The 17,986-nt window shown below is 44.8% G+C and overlaps 1 protein-coding gene across 2 annotated transcripts in view; it reads left to right on the top strand.

Annotated features, from left to right (window-relative positions):
- RAD50 (RAD50 double strand break repair protein) overlaps window positions 1–17,986 on the top strand; it is a 484,618-nt gene that overhangs the window by 146,774 nt on the left and 319,858 nt on the right. For both annotated transcript variants that reach the window (XM_069244739.1, XM_069244738.1), the window contains exon 8: window positions 4,358–4,523. In XM_069244739.1, the coding sequence (XP_069100840.1) occupies window positions 4,358–4,523 (166 nt within the window). The remainder of the gene's footprint in view (window positions 1–4,357; window positions 4,524–17,986) is intronic.

Genomic DNA, 17,986 nt, shown 5'->3' with positions numbered 1-17,986 from the left:
TCCTTCGTCTGCTCGGTCTGTTTGCCTCCTGCATTCTGTTGGTCACGCATGCTCGCTGGCACATGAGGGCTCTTCAGTGGTGCCTCCGAAGGCAGTGGTCTCAACACAAAGGAGATCTAGAAGGTGCTGTCAAGATCTCCAGAGATGCTGCTGTGGACTTGAAGTGGTGGATTGCGAGCAACAATCTTTCACAAGGAAAGCCGTTCGCGCAGTCGCCACCAGTGGCCACGGTCCTAACGGATGCTTCCACTCTAGGGTGGGGAGCTCATCTGGGGGATCTGGAGATCAAAGGCCTTTGGTCTCCAGAGGAGCAGATGTTTCATATCAATCTGTTAGAGTTACGGGCTGTACGTCTGGCTCTCAAGGCCTTCCTCCCTTCCCTTCGTGGTCAGTCGGTACAGGTCCTGACGGACAATACTACCACGATGTGGTACATAAACAAACAGGGAGGAGTAGGGTTGTACCTTCTCTGCAGAGAAGCTCTTCGACTATGGTCCTGGGCAAAGGACCATCAGATTTGCTTGGTAGCAAATCATCTGGCCGGGGTCTTGAATGTACGTGCGGACGGTCTCAGTCGCCAATTCTCGGCAGACCACGAGTGGCGTCTCCATCCAGATCAAGCCCGTTTGATCTTCCAAAGGTGGGGGTTTCCTCGGGTAGATCTGTTTGCCACTCTGGAGAACGCGCATTGTCCGTTATTCTGCAGCCTCCAGTATCCGATGCAGAGAGCGTTATGGGACGCGTTTCAAATAACCTGGTACGGCCAGTTGCTTTACGCGTTTCCTCCCATACCCTTAATTCCTCGAGTATTGAGGGAGATTCGCCAAGACCGGGCGCTAGTCATCTTAATAGCTCCGGATTGGCCAAGGAGGGTGTGGTACTCCGACCTTCTCCAACTCTCAATGTGCCCTCCGCTCTGTCTCCCTTTCAGGGCAGACCTCCTCTCGCAGGGGCAGGTTTTACACCCCAACCTCCAGAGTCTGCACCTACATGCCTGGAGATTGAACGGGGCAACCTGAGTTCCTTCTCTCTCCCGCCTGATGTAGTGGATGTTATATTAGCGGCCAGGCGACACTCCACTAAATCTATCTACGCTAATAGGTGGTCTAAATTTGTTGCGTGGTGTGGAGAGAGGCAGATTAATCCCTTACATGCTCATCTATCGGACGTTTTGTCTTTTGCTCTCTCTCTAGCGCAGAAAGGTTGTGCAGTGGCTACCATTAAGGGTTATTTGTCGGCCTTGTCAGCCTTCATTTGTCTTCCAGACCAACCATCGTTATTTAAATCCCCTATTGTTATCAGATTCTTGAAAGGTCTTCTAAATAAATATCCTCCAAAACCATTCGTTATGCCGCAATGGGATTTGTCCTTGGTCCTGACTTTCCTTATGGGGTCCCCTTTTGAGTCTATGCATTCTTGCCCCTTAAGGTGTTTGGTTATAAAAACAGTTTTCCTGGTAGCTATAACATCTGCAAGGAGAGTGAGTGAGTTGCAGGCCTTATCGGTAAAGCCCCCTTATACAACTTTTTATGGGGATAAGGTGGTGTTGAGGACCAAGGCTGCTTTCCTCCCGAAGGTTGTTTCACCCTTCCATTTGGCTCAGACAATTACTTTGTCCACGTTCTATCCTCCGCCTCATCCTTCTAAAGAGGAAGAAAGACTGCACCGTCTGGACCCAAAGAGGGCGTTGAGCTTCTTTATTGGTAGAACAAAGGATTTCAGGCTGGAGGATCAGCTGTTCATCGGGTACGTGGGCAAGAGGAGAGGAAAGGCAGTCCACAAGAGAACACTCTCCAGGTGGGTGGTTCTTTGCATTAAAATCTGTTACTCTTTGGCAAAGAAGGACCCTCCTGAGGGCATAAGAGCTCATTCCACCAGAGCTAAGTCGGCCACTTCGGCCTTGGCCAGGGGTGTTCCTGTGGTTGACATCTGCAAGGCCGCAACTTGGTCGTCCCTTCACACTTTTGCGAAACATTACTGTTTGGACTCTGAGGTCAGAAGGGACGGCCATTTTGGACGGTCAGTGCTGCAGGATTTCTTGGTTTGACCATTTAGGCACCCGCCACCGGGCGTGGTACTGCTTTGGGACTCTATTCATTAGGTGGGGAATCCACAGGTAGTTGTATCCATCAGAAGAACGAGTTACTTACCTTCGGTAACGACTTTTCTGGTGGATACATTAGCTACCTGTGGATTCCTCACGGTCCCACCCGCCTCCCCGTTGCCTTTCTGGTCTTACCAAGTAATCCTTGAGTGCGCTCCTCTTGGTCTTCAAGGTTGCAATAGACGTTGTATATATGGATACGTGTGTATATTATCTGTATATATATATATATATATATATATATGTATATATCTTTGTGTACATACATGATTTGCATATATTTGTTCGTTATATTAAATTTACAGCTATTCATTGCAATATTGTGTATTTTACAAGGTTATGGGATGTTGCCTTGCTCTTTCATTGCATTGGGTGGTTGTTCTCATGCACGTAAAAAATGTTGGTACTGACGTCGGCACGTCGTCGAGGACCTCTTATTGCCTGTATGACGTCAGACGGCGTCGAGTGGGCTAGAGTGACGTCCTCGTCGACGTGCAGAGACTAGGAAGAAGATTTCCGTCGAATGCTGGCGCCATGGGAGTATTCATTAGGTGAGGAATCCACAGGTAGCTAATGTATCCACCAGAAAAGTCGTTACCGAAGGTAAGTAACTCGTTCTTCTTGCTCATAGTGCAAGCGACCAAGATGCCTGAAAACGGAATATTGTCCGCTCTGGTCCATCAGTGTGGAAGATACTGGGAAATCCAAGAGAATTATTTGATTATAATACCCATGAGTTCCCCTGTTTGAGAATGAACTTGCTTTCAAAAATTCTCCAGTCTTGGACAATCAGCAAGCATGTGCTGTCAAGATTCTATTTTTGTTTTACTCCTTGGACTGTTTGGGCTAGCAGAGGGGAGCCAAACATGAATCCTTAAGCTGGGTATTGTATAGTCTAAACAAAAGTGTAGCAGAGCAAGCGTTGGCTTTTCGAACACCTAAATAATGTATTAATCTTTTCACATTATGGTTTAGCCTCCGGCTTATCAGCGTCAACCCACTTCTTGCCCCTTTCTATTGGATTTCTCCAACTATATCAGTAGGCATACACAGTAGTGCTTCACACTGCCTTGGCAGTTCTCTCATTTTGTTTTTACAAAGGTCAACTAATCCTCCCTTATTCGTTTCAGAGCCATAGGGTTCTAGGCTAGCCAATAACTAATTCCTGAGCTGCAAACATTTTAACAAGGTGCTTCTAGAAGGGGGACCAAACTGGGATGCCACTGAGCAAATTGTTTGACTCATCTCCCTTTTATTAGCTCTATATCACAGATCCCCTTAAACTGCCATATACCACAAACAACCTGTATTTTCCTCGGAATTTCTGGTTTAAGATTAAGTAGGGTAATTTTACATTTTCAGCTCATATGCCATGTTGAAGTCATGTTTGAGAAAATAATACATGAAAAACACGTCATCTCTTGGTCATGGGGAAACCAGATCTCTAAACATTGTCTTGCCATAATGTGAGGAATCACAATTGAAATATCAAACTGCAAAAAGATTGCATCCACAGCATCAATTACAGCAATACCAGGACACGTAGATGTGGAGTTAAGAATAGTAGATCTTTACTTCCTTATATGTAATTGTCTTGACAGTATTGTGGCTGTCTAGTTTATGAATGCAATACCTTCTGTAAATTAATCTGTTGGTAGGACGTCAAGAACAGAGAAAAATACCCATTTTTATTATTTTTACAGTGAAGCCTATTATATCTCAGTTAAGGAGTAATCTATTTGGAGGTCCAGACCATCACTCCTGCGGACCCTTGACATTCTTTGTAGAATGTAGAAGTTTATCTGTTAAACCTAGCACAGCTTTTCAGCCTGAGATATGTGCATCAATGCTGAGATTCCTAACCTTTAATTTTCATTGTAGCGCAATGAAGGTTGTTAATATTGTGTCAGAACATGGTGGTATCTTTTACCCCTGCGTTTGCTGGACCCTGGACATTTGCTAAACTGAGTTCTTCAGATTCAACAGTTATAATTTGGCACTTTTCACAATCCAAGAATTTCCAGTAACATTCGCGTTTGAGCAAAAATACAATTTGTAACAACTTAGAGTTCTTCGGTCCATACAATACCTTTAATGATTTTGCACAGTGTGAGTGCCAAGAAAAAAATAACATAAATGGTTATGGTTATTGTAGAAAGCTGGCTGGGCTGTTCTCAATCAGTTAATTTTACTCCCTTTAAATAGACCATCGACTTCAGCTAAATTGGATGCCCTGTTTTCCCTTTCATTTAGGTTTTTCAAGGAACAGATGAACAGCTAAATGATATGTATCAAAACCACCAGAGAACTGTGAGGGAAAAGGAGAGACGATTGACAGAGTGCCAGCGTGAAATGGACAGGGCAAACAAGGATTCACAGAGACTGAACCGGGAGAAGTCAGAACTGCTGGTTGAGCAAGGTACATTGAGCATGCATCTTTTTTAGGCAGTCTGTCTTCAGTTCGGAGTCTTATTACTTTGTTACTTAATACTGTCCTGCTCCATGCTTTCCAAAATACATTGGAATTATATAGCCAAAGATGGGGAATAGTCCTGTTTTAGAAGCAAAGACCGAGTGGGATACTGAGTAGTGAATGTAGTGATGAAGCATAGGAGAAAAGAGCCTAGCATCAGACCTTTCAATACTTCTGTGCTGCAAATATCTTTGTTTTAATGTGTTTCTTATGTCATTCCTCCAAATACATGACTCAGATGTTAGTAGTCCGCGATGGGTACCCAAGTGAGAGCAAGTCCTGAAATGATTGTTGGCGGAACGGTACGAATACAACGCTCACTGTCCCAGTATTTCTCTCTAGCGTCACCAAAGAGGTGCTAAGGTGGCCATCATTAGGGGAGCTAACAGAATATCTGTGCACTGCTTGGAGGTTTCTTTTCACATCATAAGGTCCTGTAAATTTGCAATGACTTTCGGGTTGGACCTATTCAGTTTTGCATCATAGGCTCTTAATTCATAGGTATTGGGATTTGTCCCCAACGTGCCGACCCTAGAACACTTCTTTTACCATATACACATACAACAAATATAAATACATGGTAAAACAACAATACTTTAAGTTCCATAAATTTGATTAAACTACAGCATATCCTCACGCTAGGTTTTCCACTTATCAATATCGAATATCAAATATCAAATGTTAACTTTTATTAGAAGGTAATATGAGAAAACTTAAAACTGTGTATTTTAAAAAGTCACTCTTTACATCACATTCCAACTTTCCTCTTCTAAATGACAACACCATCTTCCCTCCTGTGGTATTCTTTTAGTTCAGCAGAACACAGCTGTACTCAGTGGCCTTTCACAGTGGCCAAACTTTATGTGCCAACCATACACCCAGTTTCCTTTGAGGTGGTTGGAGGCAAGCACCCTTAATTGCGCAGAATTTGCGCTTCCGGATAACAATCTAAGAATGTATGCCTTGCCTTACACCAAGAAAAACATTTGTTCTGTATTGAAAAAGGGCTATTTATGAAATTTCAACTAAACGTTTCAAGAAGGAGCGAAGACTGTGAATTAAAAATGCACTACTTTCTAGTATCCCAAAGGTACTAGATTTTGTCTGCAAGGTTAACTATTTGCTATTGGCGTGTTTTCCCACCCAGCCTGCCAGGGAATTACAGCTAACAAATAATCAAACAATCTGTGACAAATGCAGAAGATCAACTAATTTGGAACGTGTCTGGAGGGATAGGAAGTTGTTCCACGTGTCTTACTTTAACTAATTGCCCAAATATCCCTAATTTAATGTGTGGACACTTTGTATTAACAAAATAGTGATGATGTATGGTCCAAAATGTCACACAAGAGAGTAACCCTGGCTCAAATTCAAACTCAAACTTTGGCTAACCTGATAGTCGCAGCACAAAAAATTGTTTTTCTAATGATAATATGAGAGCTGAGTGCGCCTATTGACAAACACTTCATGGCCATTACTTTTTTGCAAGTGTGTCTTAGCACAATTGTCGGTTCCCCTCTTAGGTTTTTCTGACAGCTTTAGCAGTCTGCCAGCTGCCTAGCATAAATGAAATCATTAAAATAATACATGCTCACGCACTCATGTACATGTATATAAATACAGAGGTCCTTTGGTCAGCCCTCATGAGCCACTGATCTGTTTGGATCATTTACATTATGTTTTCCCTCACAAGAGCATACAGCATAGGACAATAACTCAGCCCACTTCAGCCACTAGCTCTGTTGCCCTTTGAGTGAAAGAGTTTTGGCTGCTCACAGGTGCACATCAGCCTGCAAATGTGTCCTTCAGTTCTAGGGCTGGTGGGCTGCTACTTTAGTGTTCCCTTTTCCTGATTTCTTTGATTCTCATTTTTAGATCGAAGCCTACCAGAGTGTGCAGCTCTCTGGTTTGCTAATGACTTCTTGGGGACATTCAGAAAGCTTCCCTGGGGATGCATTTAGCAATTTTCTTTCTCATTGGCTTTGTATTTTGTGACTCAAACTTGCTTTCTGTTTGCTGGCCTTATTTGTTTTAGGCTGTCCAACTTGAGTTTGTCTCTCCTGTTTAGCACAGCCTACTTACAGTATTCTTCTGTGAGTGCTCGCTTTCTGTAAATAGGCGTTTATATTTTGCTCTTATTTTGTCACATTTGCTGCGCATTCAAAGACTGAGGCCAAATGACAGGCTGTATCTTCTGCGGGAGCGTAGTGTTTACTTTTTTCTAACTTCAAAGTGAGAAGATTTGTGTGTCAGTCTTCCTGTTATTCTAGCACACAACAACATGCAAATGTCAGTAAATGAACTGTGCAGATATTTCAGAATATATTAGAATTAGGACAGCACAAATGAGGCATTTTTTGTAATTCTGAAGTGTGGTGGTAACAAATATTTTAATACGATCAAATCAGTACACTAGGTGATGACGTCCACACGTATACTTTTATCGGTAATACTGTATGTCTGTGCAAATGTAATGGTAATTTCAATTGAAAATGGGTTGTCTGTAATAGCACTGTGCTACCACACTATGCATACTCCATACTACAGCTCTCCACTGTAAGACACTCTATGGCCCTCCACTCTATGCTTTGACACTCCACATCTCTACACTCTACTCTGACTGACCATGCCTCTCTGACACCCCACTCAACTCTGACACCTCACTCTACTCAGACACATCACTCAAGTCTGCCACACCACTCCACTCTGACATGCCACTCTATGACACGCCACTTTTCTCTATGACATGCCACTCCACTCTACAACAGGACACACCACTCCACTCTACAACAGGACACACCACTCCACTCTACCACATGAGACACCACTCAACTCTATGACAAAAAACTCTACTCCACTCTGTGCCGCTCCAGAATATACCCCTCCATTCTGTGCCTCTCCACTCTGTCCATCTACTCTGTGCCCCTCCAGTCTGTGATACAAAACTGTAAACACTCTACTCCATGCCAAACCTTTACTCCACTCAGTGCCACTCCATTCAATGCCACTACAATCTGCTCCACTCTGATACTCTGCTACACTCTACAATACTCTGTGCAGTTCCAGCTATGCCACTCCACACTACTTTACTCTCTCTGTTCTAAAACACCACTACACTCTATTCCATTATGCCACTCTACACTACTCCACACCACTCCTCCACTCCACAATGCTCTACTCCACTCAACTCCACTCAGTGCCACCTGTACTCTGTGCTACTCCTCTCTACACCACACCTCTCAACGGCACCCCTCTCTACAACACTTCACTGAACGACAGTCCACTCGGCGACATGCCACTGTACAAGTCTATACTCCACTCTGTGCAACTCCCTCTATGCCACTTTACTTCACTCCATTACGTGCCACTCCACTCTATGATACCTTACTCCACTCTAGGTCACTCCATTCTATGACACTACTCCACTCCGGGCCACTTGCTGTACACCACTGCACTACTTTCCACTCCTCAACACTTTAATCCACTCTAGGCTACTGCACGACACTCCACAAGACTCTACTTTACGCTGTGCCACTCCACAACATTCTATGCCACTCCATTCTGTGACACTGTATTCTACTCTGTGACAATCTACTTCACTCTACGCATGACACTATACTCCTTTGTCCACAACTTCCTCTGTGCCTCTCTACTCCACTTTACTCCACTGTGTGACACTCTACAACACTCTTTTCCTATCTACTCCACTCCACTGTATGATGCAGTACTCCACTACCCTCTACTTTATGCCCCTGCACTCTACTTCTCTCCACTCTACTCTCTTCATACCACTTTACACCATGCTTCTTAACTCTACTCTGACAATCTATTCCTCTCTACGCCATAACACTCGACTCCACTGTCCGCAGCTCCCTTTACGCCACTCTACTCCACTGTAGAACACACTACTTTATGCCCGTCTACTCTACTCCATTTCCTGTGCTTCTCTATGCTACTCTGCTCTTCACCACACCTTGATACTCAGCTCCACTCTATGGCACTCCACGACATTCAATGCCTCTCAATGCCACTCTGTGCCACTCCATTCTATGACACTCTGCTCACTGTATGCCACTCCATTCTATGCCATTCTGTTCACTGTATGACACTCCTCTCTACGACCATCTACTTCACTCTACACCATGATACTCTACTCCACTGTACACAGTTCTCTGTATGCTGCTTACTGCGCTCATCTGCACTCGATTCTGAGACACTCTACTCCACGCTATAACACTCCAATCACTGTGCCACTCTGAACATCTTATCCACTCTATGCCACAACTCTCTACTCAACTTTATGCAACTCCCTGTATGCCAGTCAATGCTACTCATCTCCACTCTACAACACTCTATGCCACTCTGTGCAATGCCACTGTATGACACACTACTCCACTTTGCATCCCTCCACTCTACATACCTCCGGTCTACATCCTTCCATTCTCCTCCATCCACAACACTCCTCGCCACTCTACTCTATGGCAGTCCATGACACTCCACTCTGCTCCACTCCACAACACTCCACTCGACTTTGACACTCCACGACATTCTATGCCACTTCTCAGCAATTTATGCCACTCCTTTCTATTTCACTACTCCCCTCTGCCGCGCAACTCTAGACCAGTATGCTCCATGACACTCTATAAACTGTATGCAACTCCCTTTATATGCCACCTTACTCACTCTACGCCACTACACTTTACTCTGACACTCCGTGCCAACCACCCTTTGAAAGCTACATAGGATTTGAAATGGATACATCAAAGCTACTTTTAGAATTGTTTAAGAGACAGCAGTATAAGACACAGGCACAGTTTTTAAGGGTGAGCATAGTGTTCAGTATTAACACATGTATGTCACTTATTGCTCATTATGCCATCAGTCACGGGCCACTAGTGATTAGATCTTCATTGCTGTTACAGGCTGCGAAGTTCTCCAGTTTCACTTAGATACGGCTCAATGTAATAATAAGAATAACTTTCTTTTATACAGCACTAAATACTGCAGTACTCCATTTGTCAGTACTGTTAATAGCAGATGTTAGTGTTACCGGATTTATGGTACTCATCGCCAGCGGAAGTAGTGTATAGCAGTATTGTAGGCTCGGTTTTAATTACTGAGATCTGTTGCTGCAGTTAAGGCTAGCCACAATGGCCAAAGTTCACTCACAGTAACCACGCATTTCCAGTGTGACTTCTGGAAATGAGATAAGCAGTCAAAAATATATGATCCACCATTCCGTTTACATATTCTTCCTTCACCACACCCCTATCTTCACTAAGTATTTCTCAGGAACACCTTCGTTACCCGTCCGCCTTCTGCACAAACGCCCTTCTTTCAGTGAGATAGATTTGGTCACACTTGTTCAGGGTAAGATGCTTCTTTTCCTACTGGTTTCATCACATTTGCACATCTGAGCAGTTAAGCTTCTTGTGCAAGATAATACTTCCTAAGGCATATGTTTGCATCCAGAACTGCACCTGTCTCCAGAAGGAAGACCTGTAGCTGCACTGATGTATGTCACTACAAACTCGCCAACAAAGTCATGCTTTTCTTACTGCCTTATATTTGCATCTATACTTGTAGTCTGGAAATGTTGTATTTGCTAATGTGTGCATTGTCTGTGGCTCTCTTTTTGATGCTTTTACGAAAATTGTATGCATGTGTTTGACTGCTTGAATGCAAAAACAGTAAGTTAGTGGAAGGAATGCTTGCATTAATCTCGGCCACTAACAATTGCACTGGGCAGCATTTCAGAGTGTTGTTTTCCCCCACTGTGTCATTCTACCCAGAGATCTGCCTCATGCAAATCAGTCCTGGTCTTTCTCCAATAGAAAAGTCCAGGCCGAACTACCACACCAGGTGAGAACACAAGCAGCCCTGCACCACTTTTTACCTCCTTAGGTCTTATCAACAAGGTATAGCATGGGTCCTGTGGCGCAGTGGACTGTTATGCTGGCTGAGTGATAGCTAGTACCCGAGATTAATTCAAGCATTCCGCTCATTCCCTTCTTGTTATTGCAGTTCAGCTGTGAGTGTGACTGGTGTGCCTGGATGTGGGTCCTTTGCTCACTGTGCCATAATACTCAAGCGACACCCTCCTGACGAGCTCCAAGCAGGACTATGGACTGGAATGCAGCCTGAGCGATTGCCAGTGGCTTAAATTAATTCAAGCATTTCATCTATCACCTTGTTATACAGTTGCCACCCTAAGTGCAACAGACATTTCCAGACATGTGCCATAGGACTTAAGCTACGCCCTACTGACCAGACCCGAGTAGTTGAAACTGGTCTGGAGGTGCTTGTGGTCCTTTCTGGAGGGGGCTTCCTCTGGCAGTTCCGGTGAAATGTTCCCATAATGAGCCGGGTCTGTGCTGATTTGCATAATATATGTATTTGTCTAGAGTGGCATGTTTGGCGAAAATCAATAGAGGGGAATACAGCTGAAGCGATTGGCAGTGGTGGTAATTAATTCAAGGATTCCATCCAACACCTTGTTGTTGTTGCAGTTGACTGCTTGGTTTTCATGTGTGTCCATTGGTGCTTGCATGCCAGTATGTGCTAATGTTCGACACCATGAGTGTTCTTAAGGTCCGTGTTTGTGTGCACATGGTTGCCAGTATGTTTGTTGGTCTTCGTGCCTGAATGAATGCTGATTTTTGTGTGTTGTGAGTGCATGTGTGCCGGCATTATGCATCTATTTGTGTATGAACTATACATTGTCCAGAACTATCTGCTTTGCCTACGCTTGTTCTGCTGATTCACATGGACAGAACCCTGCTTCCCTCGGTGATTCCATACTGCAATGCCTTTGCCCTGTATCCTTCTTAAGTCCTTAACTGTTTTTTTATGTTCGATGGCATCTGTCGCTGTAGATACGCATGTTTTGCATGTTTCGCATAGCTCGCCATCTTGTGTTGGGCCGGAGTGTTACAAGTTGTTTTTCTTCGAAGAAGTCTTTCGAGTCACGGGACCGAGTGACTCCTCCTTTTGTCTCCATTGCGCATGGGCGTCGACTCCATCTTCGATTGTTTTTTTTCCGCCATCGGGTTCGGACGTGTTCCTGTCGCTCCGAGTTTCGGAACGGAAAGATAGCTAATTTCGGAAGATTTTCGTCGGTATTGTTGCGTTCGGGGTCGGCGTAGTTAGATTCAACACCGCGTCTAAGATCGAAGAGCTCCGGTGGCCTTCGGGGTAATTTTTTCGATCCCCCGTCGGGGCCTGGTCGGCCCGACCGCGTGCAGAAGAACGCCGATGGAACGGACCCCGTTCCGTTTCTGTCCCAAATGCCACAATAAATACCCCTATACAGACCAACACTTGGTCTGCAACCTGTGCCTGTCACCTGAGCACAGTGAAGACACCTGCGAGGCCTGTCGTGCGTTCCGGTCCCGAAAAACTCTCCGAGACCGTCGAGCCAGAAGACTTCAGATGGCATCCGCGCCGACAGCCCACCGGGAGTTCGAGGAACAAGAAGAGGAGGGAACCTTTTCGATCCAAGAATCGGACTCCGAAGGATTCGACGATACACAAACCGTGAGTAAGACGTCGAAAACCACTCAGAAGAAGATTTACAAGGCCCAGGGGACGCCACTGCCACCAGGCCATGGCTCGACCCATAAATTCGGTGACCGACCGTCGGCACCGAAAAAGGCCCAAACAGTGCCGAGATCGTCCGACTCCGGTCGAGACACCGGCACGCAGCCTTCTCGGGACCGAGAAAGTGCTGGAGACAAGCATCGACACCGAGATACCGGTGTAGACACGGCTCGACGCCGAGACAGCGGCACCGAAGAAGATCGACGCCGAGAGGTTTCGGCCCCGAAAAAGAAAAAAGTCACCTCGGAGCCGAAAAAAGATACAGACAGGGTTTCGGTGCCAAAACAAACTGCAACCAACCCAGTTTCAGGCTCTTATACAGAAGAGCACTCGCTAACCTCCCAAATGCAAAAGCATAGGTTTGAGGAAGAACTACACTCAACGGATGTAGACCATACGCAAAAGCGTATTTTCATACAGCAGGGGACAGGAAAAATAAGCACCCTTCCCCCTATTAGAAGAAAGAGAAGATTGGAGTTCCAAACTGAACAAACACCACAAACAAAAGTGGTGAAAAAAGTTACCCCACCACCCTCTCCTCCACCTGTGATTAACGTCTCACCAGCACAAACTCCATCACATTCCCCAGCTCACACTACCATGAGCCAGGGTGACCAAGATCAAGGCGCATGGGACTTATACGACGCCCCAGTGTCAGATAACAGTCCGGAGGCATACCCTACGAAGCCATCTCCACCAGAGGACAGCACTGCGTATTCTCAAGTGGTGGCTAGAGCAGCACAATTTCACAATGTAAGCCTCCACTCAGGACAGGTCGAGGATGACTTTTTATTCAACACACTCTCCTCCACCCACAGCTCCTACCAAAGCCTGCCTATGCTCCCTGGTATGCTCCGGCACGCAAAAGAAATCTTTAAGGAGCCGGTCAAAAGTAGGGCAATCACACCAAGAGTGGAAAAAAGTATAAGGCGCCTCCTACAGACCCGGCTTTCATCACTACACAGCTGCCACCAGACTCTGTCGTTGTAGGAGCAGCTAGGAAAAGGGCCAACTCCCACACATCTGGAGATGCACCACCCCCAGATAAAGAAAGCCGCAAGTTCGATGCAGCTGGTAAAAGAGTCGCAGCACAAGCTGCAAACCAGTGGCGCATCGCTAACTCCCAGGCACTACTTGCGCGCTATGACAGAGCCCATTGGGATGAGATGCAACATCTCATTGACCATCTGCCCAAGGACCTACAAAATAGGGCAAAACAAGTGGTTGAGGAGGGACAGACCATTTCCAACAACCAAATCCGCTCCTCCATGGACGCTGCAGATACAGCTGCACGGACAATTAATACATCTGTAACTATCAGAAGGCATGCATGGCTCCGAACGTCTGGATTTAAACCAGAGATTCAGCAAGCAGTTCTCAATATGCCTTTTAACGAAAAAGAACTGTTCGGTCCAGAAGTGGACACAGCGATTGAGAAACTCAAAAAAGACACGGACACTGCTAAAGCCATGGGCGCACTCTACTCCCCGCAGAGCAGAGGGAATTACAGCACATTCTGTAAAACACCCTTTAGAGGGGGGTTTCGGGGTCAGAGCACACAAGCCAGCACCTCACAGGCAACACCGTCCAGTTACCAGGGACAGTACAGAGGAGGTTTTCGGGGACAATATAGAGGAGGGCAATTCCCTAGGAATAGAGGAAAATTTCAAAGCCCCAAAACCCCTACTACTAAGCAGTGACTCACATGTCACTCACCCCCTCCACACAACACCAGTGGGGGGAAGAATAAGTCATTATTACAAAGCATGGGAGGAAATCACTACAGACACTTGGGTTCTAGCAATTATCCAACATGGTTATTGCATAGAATTTCTACAATTCCCTCCAAACATACCACCAAAAGCACAAAATTTGACAAAACATCATTCCAATCTCCTGGAGATAGAAGTGCAGGCACTATTGCAAAATAATGCAATCGAATTAGTGCCAAACACACAAATAAACACAGGAGTTTACTCACTGTACTTTCTGATACCAAAGAAGGACAAAACGCTGAGACCAATCCTAGACCTCAGAATAGTGAACACATTCATCAAATCAGACCACTTTCACATGGTCACACTACAAGAAGTATTACCATTGCTAAAACTACACGACTACATGTCCACTTTAGACCTCAAGGACGCGTATTTCCATATACCAATACACCCATCGCACAGGAAATACCTAAGGTTTGTATTCCAAGGAATACATTACCAATTCAAGGTACTGCCTTTCGGATTAACAACCGCACCAAGAGTCTTTACCAAATGTCTAGCGGTAGTCGCTGCACACATCAGAAGGCAGCAAATACATGTGTTCCCATATCTAGACGACTGGCTAATCAAGGCCCATTCGTTAATAGAGTGCTCAAATCACACAAATCAGATCATACAAACCCTCTTCAAACTAGGGTTCACCGTCAACTTCACGAAATCCAACATTCTGCCGTGCAAGGTACAACAATACCTAGGAGCCATAATAGACACAACAAAAGGAGTAGCCACTCCAAGTCCCCAAAGAATTCAAAATTTCAACACCATCATACAACGCATGTATCCAACACAAAAGATACAAGCAAAGATGATATTACAAGTCCTAGACATGATGTCTTCATGCATAGCCATTGTCCCAAACGCAAGACTGCACATGAGGCCCTTACAACAGTGCCTAGCATCACAGTGGTCTCAAGCACAGGGTCATCTTCTAGATCTGGTGTTAATAGACCGCCAAACTTACCTCTCGCTTCTGTGGTGGAACAACATAAATTTAAACAAAGGGCGGCCTTTCCAAGACCCAGTGCCACAATACATAATAACAACAGATGCTTCCATGACAGGATGGGGAGCACACCTCGATCAACACAGCATACAAGGACAATGGAACGTACATCAAACAAAACTGCATATAAATCACCTAGAACTTCTAGCAGTTTTTCAAGCACTAAAAGCTTTCCAACCAATAATAGTTCACAAATACATTCTCGTCAAGACAGACAACATGACAACAATGTATTATCTAAACAAGCAAGGGGGGAAACACTCCACGCAGTTAAGCCTGCTAGCACAAAAAATTTGGCGTTGGGCAATTCACAACCAAATTCGCCTAATAGCACAATTTATACCAGGGATCCAAAATCAACTCGCAGACAACCTTTCTCGAGATCACCAACAGGTCCACGAATGGGAAATTCACCCCCAAATTCTGAACACCTATTTCAAACTCTGGGGAACACCTCAAATAGACTTGTTTGCGACGAAGGAGAACGCAAAATGCCAAAACTTCGCATCCAGATACCCACACAAACAGTCCCAAGGCAATGCCCTATGGATGAACTGGTCAGGGATATTTGCTTACGCTTTTCCTCCTCTCCCTCTCCTTCCTTACCTAGTAAACAAACTCAGTCAAAACAAACTCAAACTCATACTAATAGCACCAACTTGGGCAAGGCAACCCTGGTACACAACGCTGCTAGACCTATCAGTAGTACCCTACATCAAATTGCCCAACAGGCCAGATCTGTTGACACAACACAACCAAAAGATCAGACACCCAGATCCAGCATCGCTGAATCTAGCAATCTGGCTCCTGAGATCCTAGAATTCGGGCACTTACAACTTACCCAAGAATGTATGGAAGTCATAAAGCAAGCCAGAAGGCCATCCACCAGGCACTGCTATGCAAGTAAATGGAAGAGGTTTGTTTGCTACTGCCATATTAATCAAATACAACCATTACACACAACTCCAGAACATGTAGTGGGTTACTTGCTTCACTTACAAAAATCTAACCTGGCTTTCTCTTCCATTAAAATACACCTTGCAGCAATATCTGCATACCTGCAGACTACCTATTCAACTTCCCTATATAAGATACCAGTCATTAAAGCATTCATGGAGGGCCTTAGGAGAATTATACCACCAAGAACACCACCTGTTCCTTCATGGAACCTAAATGTTGTCCTGACTAGACTTATGGGTCCACCTTTTGAACCCATGCACTCCTGCGAAATACAGTTCCTAACCTGGAAGGTTGCATTTCTCATCGCCATTACTTCCCTAAGAAGAGTAAGCGAGATTCAGGCGTTTACAATACAAGAACCTTTTATACAACTACACAAGAATAAGGTCGTCCTAAGGACTAATCCTAAATTTTTGCCAAAGGTTATTTCACCGTTCCATCTAAATCAAACAGTGGAACTTCCAGTGTTCTTTCCACAGCCAGATACCGTAGCTGAAAGGGCACTACATACATTAGATGTCAAAAGAGCATTAATGTATTACATTGACAGAACAAAGAACATCAGAAAGACTAAACAACTATTTATTGCATTTCAAAAACCTCATGCAGGAAACCCAATATCAAAACAAGGTATAGCCAGATGGATAGTTAAATGCATCCAAATCTGCTACCTTAAAGCTAAACGACAGCTGCCCATTACATCAAGGGCACACTCAACCAGAAAGAAAGGTGCTACCATGGCCTTTCTAGGAAACATCCCAATGCAAGAAATATGTAAGGCAGCCACATGGTCTACGCCTCACACATTCACCAAGCACTACTGTGTAGATGTGTTATCTGCACAACAAGCCACAGTAGGTCAAGCCGTATTAAGAACATTATTCCAAACTACTTCCACTCCTACAGGCTGAGCCACCGCTTTTGGGGAGATAACTGCTTACTAGTCTATGCAAAACATTCGTATCTACAGCGACAGATGCCATCAAACTGAAAATGTCACCTACCCAGTGTACATCTGTTCGTGGCATCAGTCGCTGTAGATTCGCATGTGCCCACCCGCCTCCCCGGGAGCCTGTAGCAGTTTGGAAGTTACCTTCAACTATTTGTATATGTATCATCTCAACCTTAAATAGGTACATACTTAGTCACTCCATTGCATGGGCACTATTACTACAATTCAACTCCTACCTCACCCTCTGCGGGGAAAAACAATCGAAGATGGAGTCGACGCCCATGCGCAATGGAGACAAAAGGAGGAGTCACTCGGTCCCGTGACTCGAAAGACTTCTTCGAAGAAAAACAACTTGTAACACTCCGGCCCAACACCAGATGGCGAGCTATGCGAAACATGCAAAACATGCGAATCTACAGCGACAGATGCCACGAACAGATGTACACTTGGTAAGTGACATTTTCATTTCTCTTCATTGTTATTTCTGGTACCTTGTCCAGTTATGTTCTATAATCAAGCCGTGTTAATGCATAACGCCGTTTTACAGCCTGACTCTAGGAGCCCAGTTTTTTATGATAGTAGGGGGCTACAACAAAGCCTCATTTGATTTGATATTTGTCAGCCAACCAGGAGAACAACAGTTTCTCTGAGAGTATCAGGGGTTTCCTGCACTGGAGACAGGACGGATTAATAAATGATCATTAGGATGTAAATTAGGAAGTCACAAATCAATAAGGGGAGGTTGAGCTGTTGCTGGACAGAACAAGGCCACCCTCTGTACAAGGAAGAAGGTGCTCTTGCAAGGCAGTTCTCTGGGCTGAATGAATAACATTGTTATCTCGGTGACTCATACCGCAGGGACTGCTCTGAAGAAAGGGAAGTCGGAATGGCCTTAACCCTAAGGGAGGGATTCTTAATGTTGTGCTACAGCCAATGTGTTGTACTGACACTATTCGTACTGTGTATGGTCTCTATGCACTCTTCTTGTATCTCTCCCTCAGAATCCCAGAACCTGAACAGACTTCTCATGCAGAAAGTTGGCTGACTCTGTCCGCAGCTATTCTTCATGAACTGAGGTTTCATTTTTTTTTTTTAACTAATGGGGGCACCACTAACT

Source organism: Pleurodeles waltl, chromosome 7 (assembly GCF_031143425.1).
Source record: "Pleurodeles waltl isolate 20211129_DDA chromosome 7, aPleWal1.hap1.20221129, whole genome shotgun sequence".
NCBI classification, from domain to species: Eukaryota; Metazoa; Chordata; class Amphibia; order Caudata; family Salamandridae; genus Pleurodeles; species Pleurodeles waltl.
This window is presented reverse-complemented; position numbering and strand designations above follow the sequence as displayed.